A 14229-nucleotide genomic window follows, 5' to 3' on the forward strand; every position below is an offset into this window, starting at 1 on the left:
TCTGCAACCACAGACCTGCACATCAAGATACTACACTGGCGTGTCACTACAGGAGGACGAGGGGAGTCTGATTGTATGTTTATTCACAGGAAACACATAGGACAGACATTCAGCATACATTTAAACAGCCAGAAAACCATTTAACCACCATTTGAGAAAGTGTCTATGTTTAGACTGGAAGAGGCAGCAACACTATCATAAGCACACAGATAACATATTCAGGAGTTCATCACATAGTGCCTTTACTTCTCCAACTAGAGGAGAAACAGAACAGGTTGTATTTACAGTACCTAGAAAGGACAGAGGCAGTGTCTAAGATGGCTGTATTACCGGGAAGGAGCCAATGAGAGAATTCAATTCAATACCATTTGATTTGTATTGGAGATAGAACTGACCTTGCTGCCGATGATCCTCTGCACCTCCTCGTCAGGTGACGTCGGGGTGCTGGCCAGGTCAGGGTTGGAGTTACTGATGCTCTTGGAGTGGGCCAAGTGCAGGGTGCTGGGGCGGGCCGTTGCCCTGGACAACGTGGCGTACTGGATGGGCAGCTCGTAGGCCGGGGTGGCACCCCCTGGGTCAGGGAGAAGAGGAGAGCACTGTTACCAAAAGACACACCTATGCTCTTTTTAGTAGTTGAGTGAGAATTCTCCACCCACGAGGTTAAATGAATCACACCCAAGCACATCAGAGACATGGATAGACTAAAATACTCTTCCTTGAAAGCATTGGGACTACATCATTACAGCTGGTGTGGCGATATAGTGACTCTTTAGTGCCTGAGCATGGGTCTGCTGTTCCATTCCTCACCAGTAGGGGGCATGGCAGGCTCGGTGGTGGGCAGGTGGAAGCAGTAGTGGATGTAGGAGGCCAGCAGGTTGTTCCTGCCGTGCTGGTCCTGGTTCCCCTCCAGGTTCTTATGGATCTGGTTGACCAGCAGGGACATGGCCTCGAACGCTGCACGACCCAGGTTCACTGAGAGATGGGAATGGGAAAAAGAGGCAGAGATCACACCTGGGTTTGCACTTTTGGGACTGTTCCATTTGTTCCATTGTACAAGGCAAGCTCAATCAAGCGTAGACGTAAATTCATTGAAAAATTAATCCTAGATCTTGGAGAAATATTTGACCAGGAGAGTTTCTGTGGGAGAGATGAGGATCTTGAAAGGGAGATGACCGGATGAGTCAATCTAAGATGGCCGCCCACTGTAGAGTCGCCAAGTCACTCACCGATCTGTCCTGCGATGACGGGCGGGTGGACGATAAGCAGGATGAGTTTGGAGAGCAGCTGGTGGAGGAAGCGGACGCAGGTGTCGAGTAGCGCCCCCCGCAGGCCGGCCATGCTAGCCTTCAGCTCCCCCTCCACATTGGCCTCACTGATGATACAGTCCTTCAGACGGAACGGGAATGAGTACTCCTCCAGGACGTAACACAGGGTGAAGAACTTATCCAGGTGGGGGTCCTAAGAGACAAAGTCACATATTGGGGGGGGGGGGGGGGGGGGGGGCTCATTGAATTTACAATCACATTGACTTGAGTATTAGAGGAAGTTAAGGAAAGATAGAAGTGTGTGAGAGATAAAGAGAGAGAGAGAGCAAGAGCGAGAGAGTTACCTGAGTGTGAACTGAGGAGGCAGCTGTCACCTCTACATTGAACACCTGCTTGTGATTATCCACCCACTTCATGCCTGGGAGCTGCACCTGCAAAACACACACATTACCTACATCAAAACTCAGCCAAACACAGACTAAGCATACAAACAAATGAGTTCATGAGAACTAAGCATGCATGTGCTCACACACGCACACACTTACGTCAGGGGTGAGGACGGAGTAGCTGGCTGGTGGTTTCTCAACAGAGACTGGCAGACTGAAGGAACCGGTCCGTAGGCGGCCATGTTGCATCAGAGGAATCCACTGTGGACACAGACAATTTAATGCACATTATTACATCACACATGCATAAACACACAGCACGGCTAATCATTGTTAGTGTATCAAAGGCCTAAATATTAGTAGCATGTAACTGAGGTATGTAATGGGTAGGGCAGCACCCTAACTTGGGTCCCATAGTTTCCCCTGGTCAGGTGAGTGAAAAAACCTCCGGGTCCTAGTAAAGGGTACTCACGGTGTATCCCACAGGGGTCTCCAGGGGCGTGTTCTGTTTGGGCTGACAGCTGATGTGGTAGAAGGTGAACAGGAGGTGGTGGTTGTCTGTCAGGTTGGCTGGAATCTTCATCTTCACCTCCTCATAGAACTCTGGAGACCTGAGGAGAGAGAGATGGATAGATGAGAGGGGGAAGGAGAGGAAGAAAGAGACATAATGAGAGAATGAGAGGAGTGTAATAGGAAAGGTGTGGAACGGAACGGGCTCTTACTTGTCATGGTAGATGACGGGTGAATAAGCCTCTGTAAAGAACTCGGCACAGCTGGACTTCCCAAAGATCACCTGTTATGACGAGAGGAGACATCTTTCATTGGATCTATGCCCTTTCTTGACGAGCAGTGGACTCTGTGTCTCTCAACCTGACCAGCAGATGTCGTCGTCACAGTGATTTGGCACCTAATGTTTTTATTATACACTGAGTGTACAAAACATTAGGAACACCTTCCTAATAATGAGTTGCACCCCCTTTTGCCCTCAGACTATTCTTGATACACAAGGGAAACTATTGAGTGTGAAAAACCCAGCAGCGTTGCACCTACTACTATCCTCCGTTCAAAAGGCAATTAAATATTTTGTCTTGCCCATTCACCTTCTGAATGGCACACATACACAATCCATGTCACAATTGTCTCAAGGCTTAAAAATCCTTCTTTAACCTGTCTCCTCCCCTTCATCTACACTGATTGATGTGGACTTAACAATTGACATCAATAAGGGATCATAGCTTTCACCTGGTCAGTCTGTCATGTCCTAATGTTTTGTACACTCAGTGTACAGTGGGGAAAAAAAGTATTTAGTCAGCCACCAATTGTGCAAGTTCTCCCACTTAAAAAGATGAGAGAGGCCTGTAATTTTCATCATAGGTACACGTCAACTATGACAGACAAAATGAGAAAAAAAAATCCAGAAAATCACATTGTAGGATTTTTTATGAATTTATTTGCAAATTATGGTGGAAAATAAGTATTTGGTCACCTACAAACAAGCAAGATTTCTGGCTCTCACAGAAATTCTTCTTTAAGAGGCTCCTCTGTCCTCCACTAGTTACCTGTATTAATGGCACCTGTTTGAACTTGTTATCAGTATAAAAGACACCTGTCCACAACCTCAAACAGTCACACTCCAAACTCCACTATGGCCAAGACCAAATAGCTGTCAAAGGACACCAGAAACAAAATTGTAGACCTGCACCAGGCTGGGAAGACTGAATCTGCAATAGGTAAGCAGCTTGGTTTGAAGAAATCAACTGTGGGAGCAATTATTAGGAAATGGAAGACATACAAGACCCCTGATAATCTCCCTCGATCTGGGGCTCCACGCAAGATCTCACCCCGTGGGGTCAAAATGATCACAAGAACGGTGAGCAAAAATCCCAGAACCACACGGGGGGACCTAGTGAATGACCTGCAGAGAGCTGGGACCAAAGTAACAAAGCCTACCATCAGTAACACACTACGCCACCAGGGACTCAAATCCTGCAGTGCCAGACGTGTCCCCCTGCTTAAGCCAGTACATGTCCAGGCCCGTCTGAAGTTTCTAGAGTGCATTTGGATGATCCAGAAGAGGATTGTGAGAATGTCATATGGTCAGATGAAACCAAAATATAACTTTTTGGTCAAAACTCAACTCGTCGTGTTTGGAGGACAAAGAATGCTGAGTTGCATCCAAAGAACACCATACCTACTGTGAAGCATGGGGGTGGAAACATCATGCTTTGGGGCTGTTTTTCTGCAAAGGGACCAGGACGACTGATCCGTGTAAAGGAAAGAATGAATGGGGCCATGTATCATGAGATTTTGAGTGAAAACCTCCTTCCATCAGCAAGGGCATTGAAGATGAAACGTGGCTGGGTCTTTCAGCATGACAATGATCCCAAACACACCGCCCGGGCAATGAAGGAGTGGCTTCGTAAGAAGCATTTCAAGGTCCTGGAGTGGCCTAGCCAGTCTCCAGATCTCAACCCCATAGAAAATCTTTGGAGGGAGTTGAAAGTCCGTGTTGCCCAGCGACAGCCCCAAAACATCACTGCTCTAGAGGAGATCTGCATGGAGGAATGGGCCAAAATACCAGCAACAGTGTGTGAAAACCTTGTGAAGACTTACAGAAAACGTTTGACCTGTGTCATTGCCAACAAAGGGTATATAACAAAGTATTGGGAAACTTTTGTTATTGACCAAATACTTATTTTCCACCATAATTTGCAAATAAATTCATTAAAAATCCTACAATGTGATTTTCTGGAAAAAAAATTCTCATTTTGTCTGTCATAGTTGACGTGTACCTATGATGAAAATTACAGGCCTCTCTCATCTTTTTAAGTGGGAGAACTTGCACAATTGGTGGCTGACTAAATACTTTTTTCCCCCACTGTATGTCCATAAAGGAATTTACCAGAATCATTCTCAGAACTGCTAACTATGTAAATAACATGTCATACTAAATTACATGTAACCTATGGTTCTTTAGCATTACAGTTGGAAGTCTTCCAAATTAGGTAATTTATAATAAGCTGGTTTCTAAACATCATTAATTGAATTTGACCGTTTTTTTACATTTTATGGACTGGGAATATGTCCAATGGTTGTCTAGTCTCCACAGGGCTCCTTCAATGGATTAGGACATTGTTGCCAGGTTCCCAGATTAGATTAGGGTGTGTCATAAAGGCTCTAATCGGATTAAGAATCCACTGCACTGAGACTGAACAACACCACAGCTTTCAGACAGGAAGTTAATTAACCAGTAAAATCCCTCCTTCAGTTTGTTTTAACCATCAAAAAGGTTGCCTGCTTCCAAAAACCAGGGACTAGGGTTACCTACCCCCAACTCAGTTAAACACACTAGACATTCTTGTAGAGTGACCTATTCTTGTGGGACACATCGTATTTCACTGCCTCAGGCTTTTCTTTGTGAGGGGGATTGCCATTGTCCTGAGAGCACTGTGTTACAACTCTGTAGAGGTTTCCTGTTTTGTGATTGGTGGACTTGTGAAGCAGGCCAATCACTCACCGGCATGGCCAGACTGGGATCCTCTCCTGCCATGAACTGCACCTTGACAGCAATGTTCCTGACTGAGCCCTGCCGACTGCTGAAGTTCAGGCTCTGGGGGTAGATATAAAGCAGGTTCCTGGAAGTGGAGAAGAGGAGGAGGAGGACAAGATGAGGGAGAAGAAAGAAGAGAAACTTGAATTCCCTGAATCAACCTGGAAGGCATTGAGGGGTCATTACACTCTAGTTTCAGCTCAGCTGGCCTACACGCTGCGGCTGCCTGCCAACGCACGCACCACAAATCTCTTGCCAGGGAGCATGCATGGTCAAATCAATTCTATCTGGCATGTGACAACTTACCACATTTCTGGCACAAAAACAGAATATCTAGCCTAAATTAGAGCGTAGTATTAGTTAATTGTAGCAGTTTTATAGCAGATCAAAAAGCTGTTGAAATCTTAACAAATAGGCCTATAATGTGAGAAGGATGGGAAGTTTTGAGGAAGCATGTGTGACCTAGCAGGGTGTGAGTGACCTTCAACTCCTGTCCAAGTCAAACATGTGAAAGATAACTTCAGAACATACCAGTATATTCCAATCCCAAATTTAATTTACTTATCAAGAACATTGTTTATAGCTATCTAGTATCCACACACTCACAAACAACACAGAGCAGTGTGACATGATTTTGTCATGGCCTGATGGTCAGCCCAATATACTGTACTACTGGGCCAGGTTGCATAAAATATCTTAAGTGTTTCTCTTAAGGATTTACCTTAAGGAATAATTTCCCCTTACCTAAAATAATTGTTTAAGAGAGTTGCATAGAGCCCCTCAAACGTTTTCCCTAGGTAAGGGCATACTTAAGGGTACTTAAGGGGTTTTACGGTAGTTTGAAGGCATGTATGGCAGAAAAAGACTGGTTACCATGGAGATGACCTGATTCACTGACTGAAGGTCAAAGAGCATTTATTTTGGGAGATCACAAAATATAACTTCTACGTTCAAGACATGAGAAACAAATTGATTCAGAAGACAATAAAACACGTTTACTTTAGTTACTTTTTTCTCAACTTGTTTCTATTACTTCAAGCTAAATTACAGAGTAGGTAGCTAGCTAGCCAGCTGGCTTTGTAGCCATTGATTGTGCACCTTCCATTGTTTAGCTAAGTAGCTAGCTAGCTATACACCTAGCCAGCTGGTTGATGTTTTCATTTTGCAACCAGGGCAGAGGAAAACATTCACCTGCACAAATGCTGTTTACATTGATATCCATACTGAATGAAGCACTTAAGGGACCTCATGGGCACCATTAACTTTTTCACTTAATTTAAGGGAGAAATTCACCTTAAAATGTTTTGTGCAAATGACTTAAAGTTAAACTTGAGATGTTTTATACAACCGGGCCCTGGTCCATATCTACCAGGACAGACAGAGGCTCAGCTGATGTTAATGTAGGGCATGTGTATTTGACACCTGGAGGCCTGGCAGAGTTACTCCAGAGGTTGGCATGAATGCCAAGGTCAGCCTGACTAAGGCCACAGAGCTGCTCTCTGATTGGACCACGACTGAGCTAATGTTTTACAGTAATTTTGAACACCCAATATAAAAGAGACGTATCATTACTGATATCCAATATGAGATGAAAAAGGTACTACAGACCTGAGGCACTTAGACATACAGCTGAGAAACTAAACCCGGAGTAACACTCTTAACAATCCTTTAAGACAAACAGACATAGGAAGGGGCACTGGGCGATTCTCACTGGATTTTGAGTCTCTCTATATAGCCTCTGTCCTCAGGTCAGGATGAGGGCCACATTACTCTGCCTGCTGTGTATGGCCATGTGTTTAACGGGGATCCCAGCCAGCCCAGTCCGGAAGGCCCAGAAGAACAACCAGGCTGCCCCCATTGATGACATGAACGTGCTGATGTACGGCGTGCTGCAGTTCAGTGAGACCCTACACCACGTCTACGAGAGCACCGATGCCAAGTTTGCGCGGATCGAGAGGTCGCTGAGGAGACATGAGGAGAGGCTGGAGAGGCTGGGCCAGGAGGCAGGCCAGGCCGCAGAGAAGGAAAGACAGATGAGACAGGTGCTAGGACTGATACAGGTGAGGAAACATATTACTGAAATGTGCATAGATCTAAGTGCGCAGAGGTTTTTTTCTTCAGTAGAATTTCGATCTTCATGCACCTTAGCTATACTCTGTCAGGTGTACAGTAGATGTATCTATTTACTGGTGAAAACACACCCAGTCAGACACCTCAAACTAACTGACATTGTCATCAACTGGTAGATGTGTTTTGAAAATGATGATCAATTTGTGGTTTTCAATCCATAGAGCGACACGGCAGACAGAGATATCCCTGCTTTGCAAACAATCTGAAATCTCATTCAGTCAGATAAGCTCTATTCCTCTGGGCTCCAACAGGGAGAGAGAGCAGCTGAACAGATATTGGAAAGCAGCTGAACAGACACCATTGGCTATTTGGCTGAATGGGCCAATAACTGCCATGAACCTGAGCACTCAACTATCTGGCTAGCTTTTCAACACAAACACAAAGCCATGTACATATTTGTTTTGTTTACTCAGTATAGATCCTAATGTTCTGAGAACAGAGGGTGTGTGAGAATGACATTGGACAGCCAGTATATTGAGGCCAAGGCGGTTTGGGCAGCTGGTCTGAGATCAGTGGGAGGGAGAGGATTTAAAGCCAGATGCTCTTTTCCAAGGGCCAGATGGCTGGTCTGCAGTCAGAGGCTGAGGTGGCCAAGGGTAAGCTGGCCCGGATGGAGCAGGAGGAGGGGGAGTTTAGGACTAAGGTGTCCAACCTGGAGACATACCTACAGAACTACCCCCCTAACAGCATACAGGAATTAAAGGTAAGGTACACTTCTCAATCACACACAGACTATGCCAAACAATCCAATGCCAACACACTCAAACTGTTCTATTCCATTAATAAATCCATATGTGTGTGTTTTCAGGATAGGGCATTAAAACACTCCAGTGTTCTGGAGGGCCTGCTAACATGGACCCAGTTCCAAAAACAGAGCATTGAGAGTCAGAACAAACAGTTGACCAAGCTACAGAAATTGGTGGGTATAATAGCTGAACATAGTTTGAAAAATGCTAAATAGAATCTGCCCATGATTGATGTAGTGATGGACGCCGTGTTTGACTAAGTTTGCTTTGTTTTTATTTCAGAGTGAAGCCAGGAGATAGCCAGTCCTTTGTCACATCACCTGATGGTTTCACTGAATCTTAACACAAGTTACTGTAGCTACTACACTCCCTGACTTCACCCTGTGCATCAGTACCCTGTCTACTCATACAAGTATAATTCACACATCACAAAAATGTCCACCCAATAAACTGAATTACAATAACTTGTTATATATTTATACCACTGTATTATATTTCTGAATACATTTAATTGTGTTTAAAACAAGCACTTTATTGTACATTTTCTTGTTCTTTATTTTAATTCTAATTAATTCTTACTGTCATATTGTGTATATTGTGTGCAAATAAAAATATGAAAATATAATTTCTGTGCTGTGGTGTTTATGCAGCATATGACATGAAAATCTATGTATGATCTATGACAGTGTATGAGAGTCTACTGACCTGTAGGTGGTGTGATGAGTGTAGACTGGCCTGTAAGTGGGGTGAGGGGTGTAGACTGACCTGTAGGTTAGTGAGGCGTGTAGACTGACCTATAGGTGGGGTGAGGGGTGTAGACTGACCTGTAGGTGGTGTGAGGGGTGTAGACTGACCTATAGGTGGGGTGAGGGGTGTAGACTGACCTGTAGGTTGTGTGAGGCGTGTAGACTGACCTGTAGGTTAGTGAGGCGTGTAGACTGACCTGTAGGTGGTGTGAGGGGTGTAGACTGACCTGTAGGTGGTGTGAGGGGTGTAGACTGACCTGTAGGTTAGTGAGGCGTGTAGACTGACCTGTAGGTGGTGTGAGGGGTGTAGACTGACCTGTAGGTGGTGTGAGGGGTGTAGACTGACCTGTAGGTGGTGTGAGGGGTGTAGACTGACCTGTAGGTTAGTGAGGCGTGTAGACTGACCTGTAGGTGGTGTGAGGGGTGTAGACTGACCTGTAGGTGGTGTGAGGGGTGTAGACTGACCTGTAGGTGGGGTGATGAGTGTGGACTGACCTATAGGTGGGGTGAGGGGTGTAGACTGACCTGTAGGTGGGGTGAGGGGTGTAGACTGACCTATAGGTGGGGTGAGGGGTGTAGACTGACCTGTAGGTGGGGTGAGGGGTGTAGACTGACCTATAGGTGGGGTGAGGGGTGTAGACTGACCTGTAGGTGGTGTGATGAGTGTAGACTGACCTATAGGTGGGGTGAGGGGTGTAGACTGACCTGTAGGTGGGGTGAGGGGTGTAGACTGACCTATAGGTGGGGTGAGGGGTGTAGACTGACCTGTAGGTGGTGTGATGAGTGTAGACTGACCTATAGGTGGGGTGAGGGGTGTAGACTGACCTGTAGGTGGGGTGAGGGGTGTAGACTGACCTATAGGTGGGGTGAGGGGTGTAGACTGACCTGTAGGTGGTGTGAGGCGTGTGGACTGACCTGTAGGTGGTGTGATGAGTGTAGACTGACCTGTAGGTGGGGTGAGGGGTGTAGACTGACCTGTAGGTGGTGTGAGGCATGTAGACTGACCTGTAGGTTAGTGAGGTGTGTAGACTGACCTGTAGGTGGTGTGAGGGGTGTAGACTGACCTGTAGGTGGTGTGAGGGGTGTAGACTGACCTGTAGGTGGTGTGATGAGTGTAGACTGGCCTGTAAGTGGGGTGAGGGGTGTAGACTGACCTGTAGGTGGTGTGAGGCGTGTAGACTGACCTATAGGTGGGGTGAGGGGTGTAGACTGACCTGTAGGTTGTGAGGTGTGTGGACTGACCTGTAGGTGGTGTGAGGGGTGTAGACTGACCTGTAGGTGGTGTGATGAGTGTAGACTGACCTGTAGGTGGTGTGAGGGGTGTAGACTGACCTGTAGGTGGTGTGAGGCGTGTAGACTGACCTGTAGGTGGGGTGAGGGGTGTAGACTGACCTGTAGGTGGGGTGAGGGGTGTAGACTGACCTGTAGGTGGTGTGAGGGGTGTAGACTGACCTGTAGGTGGTGTGAGGGGTGTAGACTGACCTGTAGGTGGTGTGAGGGGTGTAGACTGACCTGTAGGTGGTGTGAGGGGTGTAGACTGACCTGTAGGTGGTGTGAGGGGTGTAGACTGACCTGTAGGTGGTGTGAGGGGTGTAGACTGACCTGTAGGTGGTGTGAGGGATGTAGACTGACCTGTAGGTGGTGTGAGGGGTGTAGACTGACATGTAGGTGGTGTGAGGGGTGTAGACTGACCTGTAGGTGGTGTGATGAGTGTAGACTGACCTGTAGGTGGGGTGAGGGGTGTAGACTGACCTGTAGGTGGTGTGAGGCGTGTAGACTGACCTGTAGGTTAGTGAGGCGTGTAGACTGACCTGTAGGTGGTGTGAGGGGTGTAGACTGACCTGTAGGTGGTGTGAGGGGTGTAGACTGACCTGTAGGTGGTGTGAGGGGTGTAGACTGACCTGTAGGTGGTGTGATGAGTGTAGACTGGCCTGTAAGTGGGGTGAGGGGTGTAGACTGACCTGTAGGTGGTGTGAGAAGTGTAGACTGACCTATAGGTGGGGTGAGGGGTGTAGACTGACCTGTAGGTTGTGAGGTGTGTGGACTGACCTGTAGGTGGTGTGAGGGGTGTAGACTGACCTGTAGGTGGTGTGATGAGTGTAGACTGACCTGTAGGTGGGGTGAGGGGTGTAGACTGACCTGTAGGTGGTGTGAGGCGTGTAGACTGACCTGTAGGTGGGGTGAGGGGTGTAGACTGACCTGTAGGTGGTGTGAGGGGTGTAGACTGACCTGTAGGTGGTGTGAGGGATGTAGACTGACCTGTAGGTGGTGTGAGGGGTGTAGACTGACATGTAGGTGGTGTGAGGGGTGTAGACTGACCTGTAAGTGGTGTGAGGGGTGTAGACTGACCTGTAGGTGGGGTGAGGGGTGTAGACTGACCTGTAGGTGGTGTGAGGGGTGTAGACTGACCTGTAGGTGGTGTGAGGGGTGTAGACTGACCTGTAGGTGGTGTGAGGGATGTAGACTGACCTGTAGGTGGGGTGAGGGATGTAGACTGACCTGTAGGTGGTGTGAGGGGTGTAGACTGACCTGTAGGTGGTGTGAGGGGTGTAGACTGACCTGTAGGTGGTGTGAAGGGTGTAGACTGACCTGTAGGTGGGGTGAGGGATGTAGACTGACCTGTAGGTGGTGTGAGGGGTGTAGACTGACCTGTAGGTGGTGTGAGGGGTGTAGACTGACCTGTAGGTGGTGTGAGGGGTGTAGACTGACCTGTAGGTGGGGTGAGGGGTGTAGACTGACCTGTAGGTGGTGTGAGGGGTGTAGACTGACCTGTAGGTGGTGTGATGAGTGTAGACTGGCCTGTAAGTGGGGTGAGGGGTGTAGACTGACCTGTAGGTGGTGTGAGGCGTGTAGACTGACCTATAGGTGGGGTGAGGGGTGTAGACTGACCTGTAGGTTGTGAGGTGTGTGGACTGACCTGTAGGTGGTGTGAGGGGTGTAGACTGACCTGTAGGTGGTGTGATGAGTGTAGACTGACCTGTAGGTGGTGTGAGGGGTGTAGACTGACCTGTAGGTGGGGTGAGGGGTGTAGACTGACCTGTAGGTGGGGTGAGGGGTGTAGACTGACCTGTAGGTGGTGTGAGGGGTGTAGACTGACCTGTAGGTGGTGTGAGGGGTGTAGACTGACCTGTAGGTGGTGTGAGGGGTGTAGACTGACCTGTAGGTGGTGTGAGGGGTGTAGACTGACCTGTAGGTGGTGTGAGGGGTGTAGACTGACCTGTAGGTGGTGTGAGGGGTGTAGACTGACCTGTAGGTGGTGTGAGGGGTGTAGACTGACATGTAGGTGGTGTGAGGGGTGTAGACTGACCTGTAGGTGGTGTGATGAGTGTAGACTGACCTGTAGGTGGGGTGAGGGGTGTAGACTGACCTGTAGGTGGTGTGAGGCGTGTAGACTGACCTGTAGGTTAGTGAGGCGTGTAGAGTGACCTGTAGGTGGTGTGAGGGGTGTAGACTGACCTGTAGGTGGTGTGAGGGGTGTAGACTGACCTGTAGGTGGTGTGAGGGGTGTAGACTGACATGTAGGTGGTGTGAGGGGTGTAGACTGACCTGTAGGTGGTGTGATGAGTGTAGACTGACCTGTAGGTGGGGTGAGGGGTGTAGACTGACCTGTAGGTGGTGTGAGGCGTGTAGACTGACCTGTAGGTTAGTGAGGCGTGTAGACTGACCTGTAGGTGGTGTGAGGGGTGTAGACTGACCTGTAGGTGGTGTGAGGGGTGTAGACTGACCTGTAGGTGGTGTGAGGCGTGTAGACTGACCTATAGGTGGGGTGAGGGGTGTAGACTGACCTGTAGGTTGTGAGGTGTGTGGACTGACCTGTAGGTGGTGTGAGGGGTGTAGACTGACCTGTAGGTGGTGTGATGAGTGTAGACTGACCTGTAGGTGGGGTGAGGGGTGTAGACTGACCTGTAGGTGGTGTGAGGCGTGTAGACTGACCTGTAGGTGGGGTGAGGGGTGTAGACTGACCTGTAGGTGGTGTGAGGGGTGTAGACTGACCTGTAGGTGGTGTGAGGGATGTAGACTGACCTGTAGGTGGTGTGAGGGGTGTAGACTGACATGTAGGTGGTGTGAGGGGTGTAGACTGACCTGTAAGTGGGGTGAGGGGTGTAGACTGACCTGTAGGTGGGGTGAGGGGTGTAGACTGACCTGTAGGTGGGGTGAGGGGTGTAGACTGACCTGTAGGTGATGTGAGGGGTGTAGACTGACCTGTAGGTGCTGTGAGGGATGTAGACTGACCTGTAGGTGGGGTGAGGGATGTAGACTGACCTGTAGGTGGTGTGAGGGGTGTAGACTGACCTGTAGGTGGTGTGAGGGGTGTAGACTGACCTTTAGGTGGTGTGAAGGGTGTAGACTGACCTGTAGGTGGGGTGAGGGATGTAGACTGACCTGTAGGTGGTGTGAGGGGTGTAGACTGACCTGTAGGTGGTGTGAGGGGTGTAGACTGACCTGTAGGTGGTGTGAGGGGTGTAGACTGACCTGTAGGTGGTGTGAGGGGTGTAGACTGACCTGTAGGTGGTGTGATGAGTGTAGACTGGCCTGTAAGTGGGGTGAGGGGTGTAGACTGACCTGTAGGTGGTGTGAGGTGTGTAGACTGACCTATAGGTGGGGTGAGGGGTGTAGACTGACCTGTAGGTTGTGAGGTGTGTGGACTGACCTGTAGGTGGTGTGAGGGGTGTAGACTGACCTGTAGGTGGTGTGATGAGTGTAGACTGACCTGTAGGTGGTGTGAGGGGTGTAGACTGACCTGTAGGTGGGGTGAGGGGTGTAGACTGACCTGTAGGTGGGGTGAGGGGTGTAGACTGACCTGTAGGTGGTGTGAGGGGTGTAGACTGACCTGTAGGTGGTGTGAGGGGTGTAGACTGACCTGTAGGTGGTGTGAGGGGTGTAGACTGACCTGTAGGTGGTGTGAGGGGTGTAGACTGACCTGTAGGTGGTGTGAGGGGTGTAGACTGACCTGTAGGTGGTGTGAGGGGTGTAGACTGACCTGTAGGTGGTGTGAGGGGTGTAGACTGACATGTAGGTGGTGTGATGAGTGTAGACTGACCTGTAGGTGGGGTGAGGGGTGTAGACTGACCTGTAGGTGGTGTGAGGCGTGTAGACTGACCTGTAGGTGGGGTGAGGGGTGTAGACTGACCTGTAGGTGGTGTGAGGGGTGTAGACTGACCAGTAGGTGGGGTGAGGGGTGTAGACTGACCTGTAGGTGGTGTGAGGGGTGTAGACTGACCTGTAGGTGGTGTGAGGGATGTAGACTGACCTGTAGGTGGTGTGAGGGGTGTAGACTGACCTGTAGGTGGTGTGAGGGGTGTAGACTGACATGTAGGTGGTGTGAGGGGTGTAGACTGACATGTAGGTGGTGTGAGGGGTGTAGACTGACATGTAGGTGGTGTGAGGGGTGTAGACTGACCTGTA

The 14229-nt window shown here is 48.8% G+C and overlaps 2 protein-coding genes across 2 annotated transcripts in view; one reads left to right on the top strand and one right to left on the bottom strand.

Annotated features, from left to right (window-relative positions):
• The window catches only part of LOC311104366 (dedicator of cytokinesis protein 7-like), a 49654-nt gene that overhangs the window by 15828 nt on the left and 19597 nt on the right, over positions 1-14229 (bottom strand). The window contains exons 14-21 of the mRNA XM_084146182.1: positions 5169-5286; positions 2374-2444; positions 2124-2262; positions 1811-1912; positions 1610-1696; positions 1227-1458; positions 808-972; positions 396-571 (exon numbers count right to left, since the gene is read on the bottom strand). Of these exons, the coding sequence (XP_084002308.1) occupies positions 396-571; positions 808-972; positions 1227-1458; positions 1610-1696; positions 1811-1912; positions 2124-2262; positions 2374-2444; positions 5169-5286 (1090 nt within the window). The remainder of the gene's footprint in view (positions 1-395; positions 572-807; positions 973-1226; positions 1459-1609; positions 1697-1810; positions 1913-2123; positions 2263-2373; positions 2445-5168; positions 5287-14229) is intronic.
• Positions 6802-8696, top strand: LOC311104367 (uncharacterized protein). The gene is made up of 4 exons (XM_084146183.1): positions 6802-7261; positions 7885-8034; positions 8140-8250; positions 8360-8696. The coding sequence occupies exons 1-4, from the start codon at positions 6956-6958 to the stop codon at positions 8375-8377; spliced, it is 585 nt and encodes a 194-aa protein (XP_084002309.1). The 5' UTR covers positions 6802-6955; the 3' UTR covers positions 8378-8696.

This window comes from Coregonus lavaretus, assembly GCF_964263955.1.
Source record: "Coregonus lavaretus genome assembly, chromosome: 28".
Taxonomy (NCBI): domain Eukaryota; kingdom Metazoa; phylum Chordata; class Actinopteri; order Salmoniformes; family Salmonidae; genus Coregonus; species Coregonus lavaretus.

Coding starts and splice junctions, on each gene's coding strand:
- LOC311104367 (XM_084146183.1), top strand. CDS start 6,956: ATGAGGGCCACATTACTCTGCCTGCTGTGTATGGCCATGTGTTTAACG. Junction 7,262..7,884: donor AGGTGCTAGGACTGATACAG/GTGAGGAAACAT, acceptor CTCTTTTCCAAG/GGCCAGATGGCTGGTCTGCA. Junction 8,035..8,139: donor ACAGCATACAGGAATTAAAG/GTAAGGTACACT, acceptor GTGTGTTTTCAG/GATAGGGCATTAAAACACTC.